We start from the raw sequence: 23331 nt of genomic DNA on the forward strand, positions 1-23331 counted from the left end.
ATCTGGTTATTTATTACATTTTCAAATATGTTTGCATTCCAGGTAAGGGTCTTCTGCAAAAGTGCACATGTATCAAAAAGGCCATAGGGTTTTCGTGAGCTGTCTACAAATGCATAAAGAACAATTAGGTTTTGTTTTGTCGTCGCTTGCCTCCACAGCACCTTAACACCTGAGAGAAAGGAAGCATTTCTCAGTTATTTCCTCATCATTATTGTTCTTACGGTATCTGTGATAAGCAGTGATGTGATACAGTGTACAAAGGGGCTACCTGATGTGGGTCCATGGTCACTTTCATTAAGGCCAAAGAATAAATGCTAAAGAGAAAAACAAAAAGAGGAACAAAAACTAAAGGAACACAGGGTTTTAATCAACAGGTGAAGAAAGAGAGAGAAGAAAAAGAGTGCCAAGAAGTTAATAACACATCACACAGCATCAGAAAAGTAGATGTAGACTCCCTCAAATTCTCCAGACCAATAAAATCTTAATGTGTACCTTTTCCTCTATTTCCTTTATTTGTCTCTTTTGCAAGTCAATCCTGTCCTCCAGCTCCCTAATTCTCTGCAAGGCAAAGACAGACGTGGTTAGGCGGTCAAAATATACTCGAATGTAAAACTGAGAGCATTTGGCCAGATCTCACACAATCATCAACATCTGCACAAACAGAAGCCGTTGCTAAACAGTTAGACTGCCATCCAACTATTCCTGTACGCGCTCCAAATACTTTGCCTCCTTCCCATCATGCTCTCTGTCTCCATGGTAGCTGTGTTGGGTAAGAGTGAGTTGCCATGGCCACCAAAGAGCAGATTTAGCAGTGAACAGTGGAAGTTAGGCCATATTCGAGACTTCAAACCTGAGCAGCTCACTAATTCACTGTGGAATAACACATTAGTATTCTTGACTGTTATCTAGCTGAAGTACATCCAGCGTTAAGCAGAGAGGATACAAATTCTTTGTCAAACACACTGGTAGACTCGTAACTCTAAACGAAAAGCACAAGCTTTATAATCTTATGTCTTCTGTTTCATATGACTCTCCAGTGGAGCCGATGCTGAACGGGTTTGGAATCAGGGTTCTAGTTTGTGGCCTGCAAAACTACTGCATAACTGCATTTAGTTAGTTAGTTAGTTAGTTAATTTCATGAGTAGCTGATTAAAATGAGTTTTAAGTGATCTATGGAGATTAGAAAAACTATGTTAGTAAGTTGCAGTACTAATGGATTTGAAGGTGCCATGGTTGTTGATGTACTCCATGAATAACATACAGTATACTGTACACGACATGGGTGTAAAACTACTGTGAGGGCTGCGGAGTGGAGGGATACTGAAGTAACGGGGGGGAGTATTCGGATCACAATGATATACACACACTCACACACAGCCATAAAGTCATTCTGTCTCACCCTTTCACTCTTCCACTTCTACATATGCACTTACAGACAGAGCTACAGGTTGCACACACAGGGATACTGCATCTTTTTCATAGGACCAGAGATCTGGTGGGGTCAGACGTCTCAGACAGGGAGCAGGGGTCAGATTGAGGGAGGGCAGGACTCAGTGACCTGACCGAATTTGTCTTAAGCCTTACCTGCTGGGCCTGCTGTAGGAGCTCCATGCGCTCCTGTAAGATCTGACTGTCAAACTGCCGGCTCTGCCGGAGAATCTGACGCCGCAGCTTGTCCACGGCTAGCCTCAGCTCCTCCCTCTGCCTGTCTGTCAGCGACTCGGCCACCGCCTGGCATGCCGGCTGCTCCTGCTGCAGAGCGCTATACAGCGTGGCCTCCAGCTCCTCGATCCTCTGCACAGCCAGCCATATACACACACATACAGGTACACAAACACACACACACACGGACATGGACGTGCACATGCGGATGCAGAAACACACACAGGCATGCACAAGCATACACATGGAGGTACGCACACAAATGATAGACATATGCACACAGACGCACACACACACACACACACACACATACACACTACTGTGACTATGGCAGATATGGGGAACACTGTTCCACTTTACATTATTATTCAGGCTTGACCTTCACATGGTAACTTCATTATACAGACAACACAAACTGTGTTTTTATACAGTCAGATGGATGCTGAATTACAGTTTGCTGACTGTTCCAGCAAAATTACCATTTAAAAACCAAGCTTTCACCAACACAATATAAAGTGGAACCATAAACACAAACCAACACCAAAACTGGCCAAATTAAATGGTTAGAATTACAATGAGAGTGATCTAAGTGTTAAATTCAGGGTACAGCCTATTTAAGTCAGTGGGAGGGGAGAATGTTTTAAGATCATTCATTCTAACAATAAAATCCTATTAAACCCACTCTGTCAAGGATTAATCGTCAACTTCACTGTTTGTCCACGTGAACCAAGTAACACAGGGTATTTATAAAGGCGGTGAGTAAATCGGGTGATTGGCCTTCTCAAATGATAAAAGGGTATTTCGCCAATAAACAGAAAACCAAATATCCCGACCAATTCAGTGGCTCAGACTGTTCACAGAATTTAGACTTCAGTGGTAAAAGATGCAGTATCCCAGCACGATGTGACAGATTTTCCCGTCATGGAGCATTCATGATGTTTAATGGGATTCCACATGTTTATGTGTCATGCTGGAGTGATAATGTTGCACCGCTGCATTCCTGAATCACTTTATGATGAACCATTATGCCTTGTACACGACCTCGGTTAATGTTGTAATTAATATAAATGAGTGCATTTTCTCTACTTGACAGGCCAACTGTTGTATAAAGGGACAAGTCATACTGCTCCAGGCTCCGTACCATGTAGGCCTGGTCCAGGGCCTGCTTTCTGTAGTCCAGCTCTTCCTCGAGGAACCCCTTCTGCTTACTGAACAGCTCCTGCAACAAGACGTGACATATACTATAGGACATAGATTCACAGCAGAATGGTATAGTGCAGTACACTTTGTAGAATCAGGAAAATTGTGAATTTGTGCGAAGATTGTGCTCTCTCATGGTAAATTGATTTTTCACCTTGTCATTTTCCAGGTCAATCATCTTCTGTGTGAGGGCGGCCTCTGTGCTATCTATCTGCTTCAACCACTGTACAGGGACGATTGAGACAAAGAGGAAAGGTGAGGGATCAATGCTTTCATTTACTGACTTATTTTCATCCATATTTGACTTAATAACAATGACTCAAATGTAGTGGCTGTATTGGGAATAAAGTAAGTGTTATGGCAACAAGTGTCCACTGTGTGTCAGTAAAAACACAACATGTCTGAGAGGCATTACCTTCTCACACAGTGAGATCACTGTCCCTGCCTGGATCACTGCGACCTGCTCCTCATTTCTGAGATTCTACAGAAAATGCAGCAGAGTTATCAGGAATTAGGACTCTTCAAAAAGATACCAAAGGTTATTTTAATCCAACAGCGTGTTTGAACTAACCCCATTATCCCCCAGGATATCCAGTTTCTTCATCAGCTCAGGAATAATAACATCCTGCACAGAGGTCAAAACCATCAGATATCATATTGACGTCTGCATGTAGCCTCAAAGGAAAGTAACACAGGTTTGTGTAAGTGTGTTATCACCTTGACTCCCTCCTGATGGCAGTAGATCTGCAGGGCACTGCTGCTGTTCTCAGGGAACGCAGACATGTGGAGATTGAGGGCAGGAGATCTGCGCTCCCTCTCCTACAGAAAGTACACAACATGTTAATACTCACATACACACACCTAAGCCCATCATGACATCAGTCAAAGTTGCATTTCTATAAGTCCTACAGTCATGTGATTTTGGTGCACTGTGAGACGCACAATGTCAATGACAGTGAGGAGGGAGTGAATGAGGGGTTTACTTACATGACACTGAAAACATGGTCAGGATCTGCCAAAATGAGGGAAGTGGACCACCGTAGATTCAAATGGGAAACCAAACCAAACCACGCCAAACCAAACCAACAGGGAGTTTGAAAACACATGCTGAAACTCAAAACTGAGAAAGCGATCTGAAACAGATGCTTCTTCGTCTGCTTGCAGACATAAACTCTTAATAAATAGATGCAATATCAACTGATACGAGTGATGGGTGATTAAATGAATGCTCCAGATGTTCCCTGCCTCACAACTCTTGGTCAGTAACCTAACTTCTTTTAGTATATCTACATTTTTAACATTCATATTGAAAAACAAAATACTCAACTACAGATAAACAATAAAAATGCAGAAGTACACTGTTCGTTAATATCTATATCTATAATATATCTATTATCCATGGACCTTAGTGTTCATTGTATGGAAAATGTAAACAAAACATAGGACATGCATGCAAAAATGAGAGACAAAATGAACAAAGATGGGATTGAATGGTAAACATAAATACATTTTTATTCACTTAAAAATTATACTCATCTTAACACATTCTTTCATTAAAAAAAATATTCCAGTTCAGAGGAGCGGGTATGCACACAGCTGCCATGCAAAACGCAGATGCACACAGACAGAGGAGGACTCAAGTGTGGATATAGCTGAACAGTCTGTCTGTCTGTCTGTCTGTCTGTCTGTCAAGTCACTGTATGTAGGTATTGCGTCTGGAACTGAGATTGCTGTTGTTGTCGCCTCCTGGAGACAGTTTGATGTTGGTACAGTCTCTTACTTCCAGTTCCAGCACCCTGAATTCCAGCAGCTCATTCTGATCCCGAGCGTCCTGAACCTCGGCCTGCAGCCGCGACTCGGCCTGCTGCAACGCGCACATCTACGGAAACACACATACAAACATACACATCTTTCTTACATGAGTTCAGCGGTCAGCAAGAAGGCAATGATACAGCAACTAGACACAGTATCTATGTTAAAAGTGAGTACAGGCTAATGCAATGTACCTTCTCGTGAAGTTCCTGGTTGGTCCTGAGCAAGTACTGCTTCTCCTCCACCCACTTTGAATCCTGCCATAACAACCAAACACAACATCAGCAAGAAACGACACTCAAGGAAGAGGAAAGGATCCCCAGTGACAGGGTGTAATGAACAAAGCTGTCAGCAACACAATCAGCTCAACTCAAAACCATCTACTGCATCTTCAGATGACATGCAAATGAACCATAGACACAAACAGACAGGAGCAGAGTGGCAGTAATAGTTTATTGATCCAGAGAAATAAAGACCACTCCGGAGGTAACAGGCCAAAGAGCTGCATTCACAGTCATCACGAGTTCACAGTAACAGGAGGAACAGACGGCAATCTGAGGCGAAAAACAGCAGAGCAGGAAATCAAAAAAACGGAGCTGGATCAAGCCACAGTGGAACAGGCAATATGCAGAAACATGCAGTGACAAAGGAAAAGCTTCACAACAAATTAAGAAACTAAGAGTGACATGAACTCGTCATAATAATTTCAGTGTTCCTTATGATATTCAGTATAGGTTATAATTAAGGTGCTCAATGTCAGCATTGCTTTTAATCTCCATAGTTTTGACTAAAAAGGCAGAGCTTTTCTTCTGCACATGCATGGAATTGGCTTCGTTCGTAGACCAAAACATTTTCCAGTTTCTGTACATACTTCTGTGCATATTAAATAAACCAACATCGATGTAAACTGTGTATGTTCATATTCAGAAAAGGTGAGACGCTACTGGATTAAGATCTTGTATATAAATGTATTCATAGCTGAGCCGTTTCTCCAGGCTGAAAGGACCAATAAGAAACAGAACCAACAACAGGAAGGATAGAGGGTGAGGCAGAGCATGCACGCACAGAGCTATGACATCACACATGCAGGAAGTGAAATCACAGGATTCTGCGGAAGACCTGGTCGGCATAGCGCCAGCCCAGGAGCAGAGCGGCCAGACAGACATGCAGGAGGGCCAGTGAGAGCAGGACCAGTGAGCTCCTGTCACCCTCCTTTGTCTTTGTTACCTGCCCCCTCTCAGCCAGGGCCTTCTCCAGGTCAACGATCTTGGCCTGGCAGCTGCTGAGCTCTGCCTGCAGCTGCTCGCGTGTCTGTGGGAGGGAGATCAGCCATCAGGGACCAGTGTGCAAACTGGCTGGACTACAGAGGAACACATCCCGAAAACTTTACTTGGTATTACTGCAAAACATGAATTCCAATAATTTACTAGCCTTGGCAGTTACAGAGTATTTACTTATTATGTTCCATATTTTTTGCAAGGTTGTATAAATGTTTGAGAAGTCCTGGATGATAAAGGGGGAAGAGAGGCTGAAAGTGATACAAACCCTGGCCTCCCTCTCAGCATCCAGAGAGCCCCCCGTCTGCTCTTGGAGAAGGGCATAGGCCCGCTGGAGAGCCTGGTACTCTCTGGTCAACTGACGAAAACGAAGCTCCGACTCTTCACGGGAAACACTCTTTATTTAAGAAAAAAAGAAATGAAAGATGTTGAAGATGTATTACATAAAAGGGAAATGCTCAAACACATACACAAACCTTATCGTCTGTATACGCCCATCGCTTATTCTGTAAATTATTTTTTATTATCTGTCTCCTCTTTGTCCTGTCAGTTTTCTCAATATTTATGTAGCACCTCTTTAAGCTGTTAAAACTACAGAATATAGTTCAAATGATTTCTTTCGATATAAACAGAGCCTACCTCTTCCAAATCCTCCTCTGGAGTTGCAGGCGTGCGGTCAGTGAGGTCAGTGTTATAGGAGGTCAGAGAAGAGGTCTCAGAGTCTATCGACTCCTCATCAAATCCAAAATATGTCTCCACAACATGCCTCTGGAGAGATGGAGAGAGGAGAAAAGAGGACATGCACATTGTTAAATAAAACACAAACCATAACATACGTCTAACCTGTAGAAAGCCAACATTCATCATTCATTCATTATATCGCACCTGATTTCAGATTAAACCCCCAAACCCCACAAAGTATCTTACCATCATGTTTATAAGTCATCTCCTGGCAACCGGAGAAGTAGAGGCAGACTAAGGCGCAGAGGCAAATGAAGGCAGAGAAGTAGAGGATAAGGAGGAGGTACTCCGTCATGTTGCTACTAGAATAAAAACGCCAACGCTACACTATAAAGAATCTCCCCAAAACACGTCTATCATATCTTGGACTATACTAGCTGATCTATAAAGCACTCTGCAGGCCTTCAGTAATGTCCACAACGTTGCTTTCCGTTGCTTTCCGTTGCACTCCCACACAAAATGGAAAAGCAGACAACAAAGCTTCTGGTTCCAATCAAACGACTCCTACAGAAAAACCAAAAGGCCAGCTTCTGTTTTCTGTCTCGAAGCTCATACGCTCAGCTTCTTCTTTAAATTCCACAAAAAAGAGAGACAAATTTCCCGGTGAATGCCCAGGAGCCAAGTCGCTTTGTCGAACCCTGCATCCACCTCGCCAAGGAGACAACCTGGCTCCAGCAGGAGAGGTGCGGGGACAATATCTGAGACGCATCTACAAACTCCTCCTAGCAACAACCTAGACTCATAAATGTCCCCTGACGCATTAGCCCAAACATGCACACTCAAACGCACATGTATCAGCAATTAGTTATCATCATCTCTTCTTCAACTTCATTCACTCACAAGGAAGCGCAGACATGCAAAGACACAATCTGCTGCACACAAAGCAGGCTTGCACTGTTTTCCATCATGTATTCATGTTCCTACAATAACACTAAACACACAAAATGTAAAAAATAAAATAAAACATTTCCACTGGCTGTGGGTGTGGTTCATGCAGGAGCTGTGCCTGTACTCAGCGTGATGCTCCCAGCTGTGAGGGATACTGTCATTATGTTCCCCTGAGCCCAATTAAACACAAACATACACAGAGAGGCACACACACACACACACTCAGCTGGAAACAGCGCTTAAGGATCAGTCAACCACAGATCGGTAGTTACGCACCACTGGATTAACAGAGTTTTTAAATCACTCATGGACACTTACTTTAGACAGTTTGAGAGGTTTCCTCCTGTTCTTTTTGCTCATCACCAATCGGTCACGTTCCTGCAGACAAACAGCACACCAACATTTCAGTCTTTGTTCCAGTTAAGACCAGGCTCACACCTGAGATTTAGACATGACTCAGTGAGCTGCACGGGCTTCACACAGTTCAATCACAACCGTGACTGTCGTCAGAATCTCATATTTCAAGCAGCAGTGTCAAATTCTGTCTGTTTCTACAAAATTTGAGGTCATATGAGAACACAAGAGGATGCAAAAAACAGACTGTGCTGATGATTGAGATGGTAATGGTGGACTGCAAATAATTTAATCACAGGAACAAAGCATGTGGGTTGAAGCTCTGCGTAATGACAGAATTAGAAGTTTGTGATGAGTGATGGAAAGGTAAAGAAAGGAGTGTAGGAGGGGAAAGACGGGTGACGAGGAATAAATGAGACACTGATGAATTAGAGTGCAAAAAATTTCTTAAACTATGTGTGTGTGTGTGTGTGTGTGTGTGTGTGTGTATATATGGAAAGATCTGACTCATACAATATGTTAAAAAGTGGGACAATTTTGGAAAAGTTAGCATTAAAACCAAATTAGAAGAGACTGATTCCTGCACACAGACGGGCTGGTTTGATCCAAATGCTGACCTGCATGAGCTCGTCAATGATGCCACGTTGCTCAGAGACCTGCAGCTTTAGGAACTCCACTTCCTGTTCCTCATGGGCGTGGCTCAGGTCTGTCAGGGAGCTTGGCCGTTTCAGCTGGGGCTGAATGGATTGTTGCTGTGAGGGGGGCCGAGAGGAGGAGGCCTTTTCCTTCTGAGAGAGAGAGAGAGAGAGAGAGAGAGAGAGAGAGAGAGAGAGAGAGAGAGAGAGAGAGAGAGAGAGAGCAGAGAGAGAGAGGGAGGGAGGCCAAATTATGGTTGTAATTGCAGTCGTTTCATTTCTGGTTAAATTCTCAGTGACACCCAAAGTACAGAAACACAGACTTTCTTCCTACACAGATTTAACCTAAAATATCTGCCATTTTCTACTAATCCTGGAACTCTGAATCCATCTTTAACCAGAGAGAAGAGGTAAAACATACGCTGGGTGCGTCTCACCATCTCAGCGTTCTCCCGGCTCAGGTTCTTCAGTTTCTCCTCCATGCGTTGCAGAGTCTGCAGGAGGTCATCATTCTTCTTGGACAGCCGCTTGTTCTTCTCAAACATGGGCTTCATTTGGCTCTCGGCCTCCCGCACCCGCTTCAACTGGACAGAGGAAGGAAACAGGGAGGGGAAACGCTGGAATCTCAAGTCTTACCTTCAAGTGACACAGAATTTCCAGTTTGAGCAGGAGAGGCAAAGTCAAGGCTGCAAGGCTTAGAAAATGAAATGTGTGTTTCTTTTTCTGTCTTTGTGTGTGTATATATGTTTCAAAAGTGTAACAGTATGTGTTTGTGTATAAGCATGCTTTTAATCATCACATGTATGTACTTCTGCATGTGTGCTCCTCACTAGTTCATTCCTCTCGTCGGCCAGCAGCGCATTCCTGTCCTCCAGTTTCCTGATGACCGAGTGGAGCTCCGCAATCTTCAGCTGGAACCTCCTGATGTCACGCTCCTCCACCTCCTGTGGAGCAAGGGGGAGAGGAGAGGAGGAGGAAGACAAAATCTAAAAAAGGGGAGTACATGCAGGCAGGCAGGCAGGCAATGGAGGTGGATGAGAAAGAGGACGGGGTGGGATGAAGGTTGAGATGCCTTTTGCAAAAGCCTGCTGTAAAGACCTGCTAACAGAACAGTAACACATACCATATAATGAACACAGGTAGATTTCAATGTTTCATGTGTGTCACATCCGTTTGAGTCCAACAAAAGTCTTCATTCGGGATTCAGCAATTATATTTCTCTAGTACAACTAAAGCCAGGGTACCGGCAGCTAACAGCAAGAACCAATCCGAAGCTTGTATTAATACATTCGTGCATATGTACAGATGCACGTGTGTCTGTTTGGTTTGTGTCGATGTATACCTGGTTGTTGAGCAGGTCTGGGTTGTCCCCCAGCCCAGGCATCACCTCTCTCTTGGGGCTGCCGTGGTTGTGCCGCTCAGCTTCTCGTACCTGGCCCAGCTGTTCATCCAGGGCTTCCTTCTGAAGCTGAAGCTTCTGGGTGTAGCCAGCCTGCAGCCCAAGCTCCCTCTCCAGGGCACACACCACCCGGTCCTTTGCCTTCAGCTCATCTATCTATAAGAGGGATGGATAGGAGCATGGTGGTGGGTGGTGGAATGAGTGAGTGAGTCAGACCGTTTTCCATTAAATTTCAGTTACAGCTCACATTAATATTACTGAAAATGTTCACAGTAAACGATGCAGATGGTTCTGAGATCACGTTGAAGAAAATATATCACACACATGTACGAAATTCAGCATAAACTGAGCTTGATCCATTTGTTTCACTTGCTTTAGCACCAATGTGTGAGAATCTGGTTTACATGAAGTCAGGTGTTCTTCTATTTGATATGTGTGCAAACATTGTGGCTTAATATGATGCAGCTTTTAACTTTACATCTCACACTTTCTACACCTTCAGACTGACGAGCTGTGTGCTCTGATGACCCACAGCAGAATAAGGGAGTGACGGTGTTTTAGCTTTTAAAATATGGTGCTGTGATTAATTTATGAAGCTTTGTTCTTGCTCTGCATTCACACATCTTCTGACAAATGTTCCCTCTTCTACTTCCCTCCGTATTTTGTTCTTAAGCACTGGTATTTCCTGCACTTTGTGCTCTTCATCAATCAGTCATGCTTAACTCTTTTTACCACTCTAATTCCAAATATTGTAAAGTCTCCTTGCTCAAACATTCCTTTACTAACAATAAAGTCTGTTATTGTAGACCTCCTCCTGGGGTTAATTAGTAACTGCGGCAGAAAAACACTTTTATTTTTGCAGATAAGCACCACGCGGTGAGATCGGCCAAGGTAGACAGACAGTGCAGCAATTAGCCTGTAACCTTCATACAACGTCAGTGAGATAAACCCTGAGCTGGAAAACAAATGTTGCGTGTGAGGGCGTCTTGATGATATTCAAATGTGGCTGGGACAGACAAGGGCTATAAAAATAGCAGCTGCTGCGTTCGTCCAGCTAACCAGTCACCAGCTCATTATGAACATAACAGAGTACATTTTACCCATTTAAAGGGGAAGTGATCACGTATGGTACTGAATTTTAAAGGACCTGAAAACCAATTTTAAATGCAAATTTGTTAACTGAAGCATCAAGGTAAATAAAGGTTAAATAGATTAAAAATGTCCTGATAAATTTCAATTATCTTTTGCGTAACATCTAGGAAATATTAGAGTCTCCAGCAAGTATTCCTTCAAAAGTCTGTTTCGCAGTATTTCAATTTATGAACCTTTATCTTAGACTTTGCCAGTGGCCATATCAGCTGAAAACACATGTAGCGTCTGTGGTGTACGTCTTCCCAGCAGCATGTGGTCTCACCAGTCGGCGGATGTCTTTCTCACAGTCCCGTTTAATGCGGTGCACCTCATCCTGGTGCTGTTGGTAGGCTGTGCGGAGATCCGCTGCTTTGGCTTTATCTGCCTGCAGAGCATTTCCAAGCGCCTCTTCAGCCTGCTTCCTGGCGTTCTTCTGCTCCTGGATCTAAAAGACCCCCCCAACACACGCACACAAAGATATTAGTACACACAAAACAGCAAAGGGAATGATACTCATTTACAAACACATGTCCTATCCCATTAAACCTTTGTAATGATAGATGCCCTGTTTGTCTGGAAAGGCTACAATGGAACAATAGCTCAGCTACAGGCCTTTCCACCCTGCTTCCTGTTTTTCCACAGAACATTTGCACAGTCCCACATCAACAATCATAGACACACACACACACACACACACACACACACACACACATGCACATAACATGATGGTTAAAGAATCCCAACTTTACACATTAAATCTGTTTGTCTTCATCAGAGAACATACTCTGTCGTCAGAAAATATCCAAGCTGCAACACTAATTCCACAGATTTGTCAGGTCACAGCCCAAATACAACACAGACATCAAGACAATTAACAGACGATGCCAATGTGTAAGTGATCTAAATATGCTGAAGTGCATCCAATGACGCTGCTGCATTGTCAAGAAGCTGAATTTTAAGGCACAACCTACCTCCTGCTGTAGCTTTAGCCTCTCCCCATCAAAAGCTCTCCTGGCCTCCTCCCGAGCTTCTCCAAGAAGAGCATTTTTGAGTTTGTCGGCGGCTCCGTCTCTCAGTGCGTTTACAAGCCCCTGGAGCCTCTGCACCTCAGCGTCCCGGATCTTGATGGCGCGGGCCAGCTCGACATCGTGCTGCCGCGCCAGGGCCTCGCGGACGGCCGCTATCTCACGTAGCTTTTCTTCGTGGAGTTTGGCGCGCAGGTCAGTGAGCGCTACAGCGTGTTTGTGCTGCTCAAGCTCCCGAGCCTGCCGCTGCTCCTGGAGCCGCTCACGGAGCTTACATACCTGGGAGAGCGACACATTTTGCCATTAGAGCTGCATAAGAATCCAATCAACTAGTCATCATCATACAGGCTGCCAGTGTGTTCACCCTGTTGTGTGCCGCACACTGATGACTTTATTTGCAAGTGTGTGCTTTAAGTGCTGGCAGTCTAAAACAAAATGGATGAACAGCTATCAAGCGGGGCTTTATTCCCCAACAGGGAGCAGTAGACGCTCAAATGGAGAACAGTTATGGTGTCTGCGCTGGCTTAAACATGTTAAATCAAAAATTGTTTTTTCTTGTATTTCCCTCCCAATATCTTCGTCTGTTCAGCTGAACTTCAGCATATTTTTTAAGGAGACAATGAATTCCATTTGTTTGTGCTTTTTGTGCCACTGTAACTATCAATATACTATACTTGAGGAACTGCTGTTGACACCCATTGTTCCACATGCCATCTGCAAATGCTTTTTATGCAAATGGAAATGTGTATACGTTCTAAGCCACGCTCGCCCTTGTCAGAACTGAATGAGGGTACTGTTGCTGCCATTCTTCAAGTACAACCATGATGCATGCAGAGAAGGGCACAGACAGCACAGAGAATCTCTCTGTAAATTAGAAGATGCAAGGAGAGGCAAACCCCCTGAGAGCATTTCCAAGTCTATGTAAGACTATGTACAGCATTAGAGGGGCAGGCCTAACTGTCACTGAACAAATATAATGCCGATTGGCCAGGCAGTGTTCACAAATGAAAAACACGCAGAACTGGCATATCATGGCATCGAGGTATAAGCTCATACTGAGTGCAATCACCATGATTACAGTGCCTATACGTGTACCTTCTTCATAAGTGTGCATGTATTGAATATCTGCTGCGGCAACACAGTATTTTCTACTTTGTGACTATGAGCCTGCATAGATAAGCAAATAATTTCTAAAAAGTGGCCACTGTGAACTTCCTCCGCCTTCATTGTGATGAAAGGGGACTACCTCTCTACTGTCGTTATGTTTCTTCCTCCACTTCCTTCTCTTCTTCTCACTCTTCCTCACCTTGCCCCGTTCCTGCTGCAGCTCAATCTGGACGTCCATGAGTTTGCTCCTCAGCTCCTCGTTGGTGGCCTGCACTGAGTCAGTCATCCCCTCTGATTTCTCTGGCTTCCTTCCCTTCTTAAAGGGCGGGCCCGCAGGGGGTGTGGCTGATGACATAGCACTCTGGCCGCCCAATGAGGACGACACAGAGTGCCAGGTGTGGTGAAAAGGAGGAGAGTCAGTTGCTGCTCCTCCTCCTTGCAACTATCATCATCATGTCGTTGCCAAGTCTACATCATTGCTGGAGGTTGTTGAGAGTTTCTATTGGGGAGAGAGACGGACAGACAAACAAAGAGACAAGAAAAGATGGGAAAAGGGTGAGTCAGTGTTAAAAACTGGGTTACACGACACTACTCTGCACAATACTCTGGGCCCAAGCCACATGACGTGCTACAGACCAGGGAAAAGAGACTATTTTTGGGACTAACATTTACACTCTCCTCTGTCGCCCTCCTCTCTCGAACACATACACCTGGGCGATTTATCATCATCCTACTCCAGTCCCTGGGCTGTAGTTAGAAGCTCCATAGCGCATGAGAATGTGTCTGACCACCATTGTTACAGTCCCTGGCCTCACACATCTCCTTCAATGCTTCTCTTTCAGCAGACTAATAAATTCATCCTTTATGTTGGTAAATATTTTGTCCAGAGATCCTGTAATCTTTTCTGGACCTGCATGTAAACTGTACAGAATAAACAGTTGTCCCAGCATCCAGCTGAATGTAGACAGCATTCTGCCATTCGATCCTTCCACTTTACCCATCAGTGCAATACAACTGCAAGATCTTTCTCCACCTTTCTTATTCTAAACATAGTGGACATACTGGAAAGAGTGGCCACCGGCATTATTTGTCTGGTTATAAGAGCCAAAACAGAGAAGAGCAGCAAATCATCTCAATCTGAGATGCTGAAATGTGTGAATGTTTGATATTTTGCTTGTAAATGACTTATTTATTATTCAATTATTCAATTTTTTTATTAATGTTCGGTCCAGCAATTAACCAATTATTTGACTAATAGTTTCAGCTTTGATGCTTTGGGTGACATCCAGTTGAGCCAAACAAACAAAGGTATATACAGCAGAAAAGGATTTAAATTAACGATTAGTTTACTCTCTACTCCTCCTTTTTCCCTACTGAAGGCTGGTTAGGCTGCGGTCGTGTTAGCAGGTGTATTTTTGGCATGGTTTGTTGTAGATGTTGCTAAAATGGCACACATGCACTGAGCTGAAAGTGGACGCCTCTAATCTCTTCCTGGAAATGAATTGTAACCCAGTAACCTTACAGTCGTTGCGCTGACTGTTAAATAAATAATGCAACGGCGAGGGAGCTGAAGCATTAAGACCACAGGCGCCTCCATCTTTTTCCGCACACACATAACCAAACATTCATACAACATACACAGATGGCAGCAATAGTTACCAAGGCAACCCTTGCTCTCAAAAACTCTATTCCTCTCATAGCAAAGGATGATGGGAAGGAGGAGTCTTACGGTAGATTTGAGACACGCACAACACACACAGACACGGCGCTCTGCACCCACAAAAATAAGTACACACAACTGCATCGTATGGAGAGTGCACGCTGGAAAAACAAACGTACATGCACGCGACTTTGTTATCTGGTGCGATCGCTGAGCCGAGGTTGACTGAGAGACAGAAATGCATTGATGCTGGAGGGCAAGGAAGCTTTCTTCCACATGGATTTCTACACAGCACGCAAACGCTGGGAACCAGAGAATGAACGAAGGAGGATTAAGCCTATAAGAGAGAGGGAGAGAAGGCCAAAGAGCATGAGCAAAGTGGAGAGAAAAAAAAACACACAGAGCTCAACCGGAGAAACAAACCTTCAACCATCTCTCCCCATCTCCTCTTCCACTCTCTAACCTCTCTCATCCCTCCACCCCCACTTGCTGGCTTGGTGATGTTACCGAGCAGAGGCAATCAGTGATCTCCCTCTCATTCACAGAGACAGGAAAAGAGAGGCAGAGAGCGCACAGTCTCTGAGTCTGAAACAGAACAAGCAGGGACAGACACAGATGACATCTATTCACACAGGCACCAACCGCTCTCTGCACTTAAGTAACAAACATGTATTTATTTACAGTGGGTCAATAGACTTGACTCATTGACTTCATGTTTACGCATGTCACAAGAGCTTGGGCCCAGAGAAGTCAGCAGCATTTCTGGATGTTGTAGATGTATGGTTTTTACTTTGCACGTCTTAACTTTTATTTGTAGTGCAGCGACAAACACTGTTTACCCACTATGGTTTTCCAAAGTGTTCCCAAGTTCATGTTATAGTATCCTTTATCCAATCCAGTCAGTTTTTAATGCAGTGGTGCCTGAGGAATCAAAGGTCATGGGCATTCAATGTTGGTTTTTGGCCTTGTCCCTTACATATTTCTCTGGATGGTGAAATCCCTAAATCCCCTTCCTTGCATTGAGAAGCATTTTTAAACTGTTAAAACTAATTGCCCGTGAAAATGTTTCATAAAGTGGTGACCCATGACCTATTCTTGCTTGTGAGCAGCTGAGCCTTTGGGGGATGCCTCTTTCATACACACTCATGATGCAATCACCTGTTACCACTTCACCTGTTTACCTGTGGAATGTTCCAGACAGGTGTTTTTGGAGCATTCCACAACTTTTCCAGTCTTTTGTCCCTCCTGTCTCAAATTGTTGGGGAGCATGATATCAACCACACCCACTTCCCACAAAGCCTCCTTGAGCCACATTCATCGACAAAAATTATGACTAAATATCGTCGTCAGCGAACCTTTATCATCAGACGAAAACAAGACGAGACGAAACGTAAATGCTGGTCATGTGACAATAACTATAAATAAATATGTAATGCAATATTGTTGGAAAATAAAAACAAGACTAAATGTGGTTTCCCAAATTATGGTTTCATCTATACTACTAGGTAATTATACTATATTGACTGGGTTAAATAGAATTCCATTACTAAAAAGAGACTAAAACTAAAACTAAAAAACTATTTTGTTATTACTGTTTTGTGTTGTTTGTTTGTCTTATTTCTGGATAATATGTTAAAATCCAATAAAAATTTCAATTAAAAAAAGAGACTAAAATACAATTTTCATTGACTAAAATAAGACTAAAACGCTCAGACTTTAAGTCGATTGAAACTTGACTAGATTAAAAAGAGTATGAACGTGACTAAAACTAATAAAAACTAAAATGACAGCTTGACACAAAGACTAGACTAAGACTAAAATTGAAACAGGCCGCCAAAAACAACACACAGCCACATGTTCTCAAGCTGCCAGCCAGAAACTAACTCTGAGACTTTATAGGGGAAAATGGAACATTTTATAGGGGTACCAAGAAGCTAACAAGCACCTTTAATGTTCACAGAAGCAAACAAAAGCCAGCACAGGTCACAGACCTTAAAATACCTCACCCACTCTGAGTATAAACAGTTGGCCAGTTTATGTTGCACTAGAGAGCCTTAGCATTTAAACAAAACCTTTCAACGGACAAAACTGATGACCAGAGTCAAAAAGTCACTAAAAAAAAACACTGTGACTTATCAAAACAAACAAAACTCATATTTTGCAGAGAGAATTATGCAAACTGAATAATACAGCAACAAAACATGCACATTCAAGGCCCATTTAAATGCACTGAATGCAGCACTGTAACAATCGGCTCAAACAAACAGTGGCGCTAAATCACTTGATGGTGACTGAAAGAAAGAAGTGATGAGGAAATTCTGCAGTTGCTCAGGAGTTTCACAAGTAAGCTAACTGCTGCTTGAGAAATGGACTCAAAAGAAAGCGACAACCTGTGTCCATCAGCTTCAATACAACATAAAAATATCAGATGAAGCATGGGATAATAAAGGCTTTATCCTGGTAAATGGCTACCATTAGCTGATGTTGAAACCTTGATCCTTTCTAACCAGGCTTAAAAACGTGTGACAAACACATAGGTAGTTTCATAACCGCCTCAGGATATCCCCCTTATCTCTGTGAAATGGCAGGCCTGTATAGGGTTACAACCCTGTATAGGGTTTATAGTTGAAGGAATTAAATGTAGAATGTGATTATGTTTATTTGCTTTTCTTTGTAATTAGAGCTTTTGTAATAAACATCAGTAGTGAAATGTGCAGTGCAGGAGACAGTGGTAACAGCTGACTTAAGTAACCTACTTCAATAGCAGGAGACAGTTTTGATGCAAAAAGACACAAAGTTCACCTACCAAGTGGCAATAAAACCTTGAGGTTTCCTGTTTTCATGCTAAGTCATGTGGTGACAGTGCTCCTAAACTATCTGTGTGAGTTTGTAACACACCTTAGTCACACAGCCCTACAATCAAATGGAAATACATAAGTAACATAAAGTATTTTTGGATATGTTCCTATAAAGACTGGGACTGTGACTAATGTCTTGCTTCATTATTAATCTATGTGCTGGTCATTTGCTCTATAAAACATCAGAAAATAGTGCCAGACAGGAAAAAGCTGCAACCATCAATCAATTTTCTTTAGTATCTCTGCTTGAAAATTAACTTCAATGATTAATCATTTATCAAAACAGTTTAATAGTTTGGCTGATTAATTCCTTGTATATGGCCTAACTGATAAAATGACTGATCCTTTCAGTTCTTGTTGTTTCTTCCTATGAAAAGCCAAGTTGCTCTCCACTTACTGCCTGTTTCTATGCAGCTACCAGATTTCTCACATCTCAAAATTCCTATTAACCCGTTATCAAAGAAGTCAGATGCAAACAGATCATTATTATTAAATAATAATAATAATAATAATAATAATAATAATAATAATAATAATAAAGTTTGTTATTATTAAATAACAGTGTTGCTGGGAGATATCACCATCATGATTAAAGCTGCAGTCCGTAACTTGTAGAAAAGTCATTTGCTAAAACTGTCCCTACGCCCAGACAGCAGTACATGAAACATGTAATCTGTGAAAAAAAACGGCTCCACTGGTCCCACCTACTGCTCCTACTGCGATTTGCAAGAACATGCACATTGTGATCTGTACTTCACAAAAAGGCATGATGTATGATAGTTGAAACATAATAAATTGAGAAAAAATTAGCATTTGTTTAATTATTTTGTCATTACAAGTCTGTGCTTGCTTTATCCTTTAGAGGAGGAGCCGCAGTAGGTTATAAATTGAGCACCGTAAATGTCGGGTACACAGACATCTTTGCAATGGTCACGTTTATTACACACTTACAGATGGACCTCCTCAGTGCTAGACAGACCACACACACACACTCACTAAGTGTCAAACATTAACTACACTTGAGCAATACATGCAGACCCAATAAATACATAAAAGAGCTGCAAATGGAGCTCAAACAAAGGCTCCTCGCTTCTCTGTCTAAGTTAAAAACTCAGCAGAGAGGGTGTGGACAGACTGAGGCTCACTCCTGTTTATACTACACGTTTGTTACGATGTCTCATAGGCTTACATATACACGCAGCACGCATATATTCTCATTGAAGTCCTTTCAGCATCAGCACAGTGTAGACTGTCAGAACAGGTCTGGCCACAGTCCAGACATCCTTCCACAGTCCGCAAACACACAGACACAGACACACACTGAGCAGTCTGCTGATACTCCAAAAGCACTGTAAAGATCTCACTGAAAGGCTGAGTAACCAAGCCAAGTGCAACACTAGTGAAGCATATGACCTAAAAACGACTGTGCCAACAGAATGACTACAAGTTACTGACCCCAATGACTAGTCAACCCAAACAAGAAGTCTCTCTGTAACACACATATACACCCTCTACTCAGTTATGCTATTGCTAGTTTTATTGCTCAGGATTTAGATCTATAGTACCCGCTAATGTGTCAATCTCATCATTCATTGCTGGAGGCATCGTGTGTCTTTGGCCTATGCATGTACATCTATGTTTCTGCATGCATGCATGGGTGCATCTGGGTGTATGTTAGCAGTGACAGCCTCTCCCCCCTCAGAAAGACATGACAATGCAATCTGTAATGTGATTAACCTTGCCTCTCTCTGACTACACAGCACATCGGTTTGCACTGGCCGGTTGCTATTTAGCCCCTGCCTCCCACATGAACATGAATACAGAGTACAGACATTTTCTCAACTGCACTACTCTTTGCATTAAGAATATAGGATGAACTACCCTCATGTGTATTCAAGAAAGGGTTATAGAGTGAAGCAATGAGAGAGGGAAGCACATGAGTATAGTCCACAGGGATTATCCAGGTAGCAGCTTGCTTGTTACTCAAAGTGTTAAAGCTGAGAAAGGCAGGGGAATGGAGGGAGACATAGGATTATGAATGAAGAGTAAATGGGATGAATTAAGTTAGAGGAGAGTGGAACAGGCATGGGGTGAGGGAAAAAAGAGGGGGAAACTGTGATGCAAACAGGAGTCCCGATGCATGTTAGCGTTCATTGACATGACACCTTACATAGAGTAGATTGACAGCTCGAGGTCAGGGTGAAGAAATATCACTAAATAATCAGAAATAGACAGCGACCCAGTCTTCCTTTCACAATAATGATCATCGTTTTGATCCAGCACCTGCATGAGAGCAACCCCTTTCTAAGGACCAGTTAATATGACACATACAATGAGCACAGCATGCATCATAGTTTTTGCAGCATGCTCTGAACAGGCTGATCAAACAAAACTGGGTGTGCAGCACATGTTGGCTGTCCACTGGGGCAGATTTACGAGCCTCTTGGGCCGCCTGCCACGGCAGCAGAGATGTTATGACAGAATCAACGCCGGTAAACACAGCAAACGGGCAAAGATCATGCATGGCAGAGGACTGGTCTGCTAAAGGGATATGGTGGGGTCGTCGGGACGGCTTAATGCGATGTGGCCAGCTCTCTAATGAGCTGTCAAATGGGAGATTATATGGTAGAGTGCTGCTGGAGGGAGCGCTTGTACACTGCTGACAGCCTGCCTGTCCGGCTTGCCAACCACACCCCACGGCGACATTTATGGGGCTGCTGCAGCATCCTCCAGCCACAGGTCGGATGTCCTTGCACTCGAGCTTGACTGCATACAGTCTAATGTGTTGATGGTTGTGTATCAATCACTGTTATTGAACATTTCCGCGGTGCTGTTCGAGCGTGACAAATGTGGTCCTTACTCCACCAGTGGCCTCCCTTACACCGGGTAGGACGAGGGAAGAATAATGTAATGGCTGTTTCAGGAGGACGAGGACAGTGAAAGCAGTTGATTATTAATCTCTCGTGTCGGGTAACGTTATCATCACGCCTCACACTTCCTCTTTGGCTAGCTGGCACACACACAGGGAGAGAGAGATGTCACACAGGTTCACGATGCAGCCAAAATGCACATCCACGTCTGGGTCGATGCGAGGCTCGGCAGTGTCTGTAAGTGTTAGCTAGCCCAAACTCACATCGACCGCCAGATATGATGGAGCCAGGTCGGTGGCTCTCCGTCCGTGACTGCACCGTTCGCACATGAAACATGGATGTCGGATACATGTCACGGCGGCTAACCGCCTGTCAGAGCCCACAAATGATTTACTAGAAGTTGTCGCTCGTTACAGACGGAACAAACTTACCTGAAATGGAGGTCCAGCGGTCACAAGTGTGCTGATGTTGAAACGCTGCTGCCCAATTTTGCTTCACATCCAGGAAGGGAGGCTGGGCTTCGGTGTGGAGAGCCGTGTGAACTCGCCTCCAGCACTTAAAAAGATGTCGAGCTCAGCTAATGCGACCACTGACAACTTTACTCCTCTGATATTACACTGATTTTCCAGCCGTTAGCACAACGGCTTCAGTTGTATTTCCACCATTGATGTTATCCGCGAGCTACAGACCGGATTCAGCTTCAGGCTTCTCCTCCTCTCGCGCCGCACGTTGACACTTTGCTCCACGCCCACACGCGCGCGCGCGCGCACTCACACAAACACACACACTTGGATGCACGCGCGACGTCATCCGTTCCTACACATATCATGCACATGAGTAAAAGATAAATAATTAACGCTGTTTCGATGCCCGTGTCGACGTGAACGTGGCGTGGCCGGGCGTCGCCGGTAGCGTGATAGAAGCGCGACACCTGACTGCGTGTTCAAGAATGACACCGCGCGCAGTGAATGCGTGAACACGCCGCCGGTGCGGGAGAGACGTACGTCGTCAATGCGTGCTGTGGCAGACGGATAGAAGAAGAAGATGCATCTGAGCTCAGGTGTTTCTTCAGACAGACGTTTTCAGTTTGTTTGTTTGTTTGTTTGTTTGTTTGTTTTTGTTTTTTTTTTGTATGCGATTAAAGCATTTTTCCAATAAAAGAAGAAACTCAAGCATGAACTCTAGAGTCTCTGGAGTAACTGTTCAATTATCCCTTTGTTGGACGAGAGTTATGAATGATATCATTTTATTGTATTTTTTTTTTTACTTCGTAACTTATTTCAGATATTTAATCTTTAATTGAAATTATATATTTTATTTACTGTATGTAATTTTATGTTATACTATAATATTGAATGTTTTAAGCACTCCTGTATCTGTGTACTTGTCGTGTACCTGATTTGCAATGTACACTTATTATACATTAGATGATGATAATGATGATAACCAATGTGTTTTCTGTAAGAGCCATTGTGCGTCTTACCAGGCATCAGACTTTATTCCTCATAAGTAAGGGTAATTAAAGGTTTACCATCGGCATTCCACTGTCAATATCTTGTATAATAACTATGACTCATTGTAAATGAAAATCTTCAATTACAGGTACTGCAGGCCTCCTAATTCAGTATCTCTATCTAGGCCAATATGACTCGCCAAATCACAAAACTAGGTGAAATAATGTGACAATATGAAAGTGGCGTGAGTGTGACCCAGATTCTGGAGGATGCATTACTTACGCACAGCTGCCTGTCTCTGCCTCTCCACACTGCGCCTGTCTGTCTGCCATTCACAGGCAGCACCACACACATCATCACAGCTTTCTGTGGCTGCAGCATATGCAGCCCATAGCTGCAGGGCAACGTAGGCCATAGGAAGTGCAAGAAGAGGAGCACACAGATGAGTCTCAATTGTCTACATCATGCCCTTCCCTACAGTGATCACTTGCTCATCCAGAACTGGAGTCCCAGTAGGCAGTTTATTTATTTCCAGGTTGCATTGGCTTTTGCTCTGTGTATGTGTGGGACGTTTTTGAGTGAGGTAATGCAGGCGAGCAAAGGGGGCAAGTTTGGAGTTGAAGCTGCACTCCATTCAGGTTCCTGCTGAGGCAAGCAAACAGACACCCAGATGGAGTGATAAAGTGAAAAAACATTGTGGTTGAGAGCAATGCAGAGAGGGAGGGATGTTTGCCCTGTTGGGTTTTGGTGAAGGATTGACTCAGAGAGCGAATGTGTGTCAGAGAGCGGTAATGAGTGTTTCTGTTAATTGTTTCGCCTGAGGTATTTTTCACTGTTTTCCGCAGTATGGTATGTTGCGAGCCTATTTTTGTACCACGCTCCCTCGGAAAGAACAACAGGAGAATTCTCAGAAAGAGAGATGAAGAAAGGATCAAGTAAACTTGCTTTTTAGTTGATGCCACAATGACCTTGTGTTTTAGGCCTCGTGATATCTGATTCTCTGATGAAGAACAACCCCATGTGTTGTTAGGTTCAGGTGATTGTGCTGGTGATGATTTAAGTGTTAAAGTGATGGCTGGTGAAAAGCATCCCGGGCCTGTGTTACGCTTCTGAGAGAAGACTTACTGACGAGGCTGAACGGACAAGTTATATAACCATCTTAACCACAGACTTCTTCATGGGAAGAGAGACACAATCTCACCCATTAGCAATGATAGCAGTGGATCTAGTCAGCCAGCCTATTTCCATCTCTCCGGCC

The 23331-nt window shown here is 43.4% G+C and overlaps 1 protein-coding gene across 2 annotated transcripts; it reads right to left on the reverse strand.

Annotated features, from left to right (window-relative positions):
- Window positions 1–35: 35 nt before the first annotated feature.
- On the reverse strand, window positions 36–21504 carry jakmip1 (janus kinase and microtubule interacting protein 1). Of its 2 annotated transcripts, XM_076738826.1 has the most exons (23): window positions 21051–21504; window positions 13431–13730; window positions 12071–12403; window positions 11383–11544; window positions 9912–10124; window positions 9400–9513; window positions 9007–9153; window positions 8552–8722; window positions 7899–7958; window positions 6591–6719; window positions 6220–6348; window positions 5902–5985; window positions 4869–4931; window positions 4643–4741; window positions 3580–3681; window positions 3434–3487; window positions 3278–3343; window positions 3017–3085; window positions 2804–2881; window positions 1585–1794; window positions 493–558; window positions 269–345; window positions 36–169 (listed from the first exon to the last, which is right to left on the reverse strand). In XM_076738826.1, the coding sequence occupies exons 2-22, from the start codon at window positions 13584–13586 to the stop codon at window positions 295–297; spliced, it is 2556 nt and encodes an 851-aa protein (XP_076594941.1). In that variant the 5' UTR covers window positions 13587–13730; window positions 21051–21504; the 3' UTR covers window positions 36–169; window positions 269–294. The 2 variants fall into 2 exon arrangements, with proteins under 2 accessions (XP_076594941.1, XP_076594942.1); XM_076738827.1 differs by lacking the exon at window positions 1585–1794.
- Between the last annotated feature and the right edge of the window lie 1827 nt (window positions 21505–23331).

Source organism: Chaetodon auriga, chromosome 9 (genome assembly GCF_051107435.1).
Source record: "Chaetodon auriga isolate fChaAug3 chromosome 9, fChaAug3.hap1, whole genome shotgun sequence".
NCBI classification, from domain to species: Eukaryota; Metazoa; Chordata; class Actinopteri; order Chaetodontiformes; family Chaetodontidae; genus Chaetodon; species Chaetodon auriga.

What these genes read in the sequence shown, in the direction of transcription:
- jakmip1 (XM_076738826.1), bottom strand. Translation starts at nt 13,586, where the DNA reads ATGTCATCAGCCACACCCCCTGCGGGCCCGCCCTTTAAGAAGGGAAGG. An exon ending in GGCTAAAGCTACAGCAGGAG is followed by an intron (nt 11,545 to 12,070) that starts GTAGGTTGTGCC and finishes GGGGTCTTTTAG; the next exon opens with ATCCAGGAGCAGAAGAACGC. An exon ending in ATATCCTGGGGGATAATGGG is followed by an intron (nt 3,344 to 3,433) that starts GTTAGTTCAAAC and finishes CATTTTCTGTAG; the next exon opens with AATCTCAGAAATGAGGAGCA.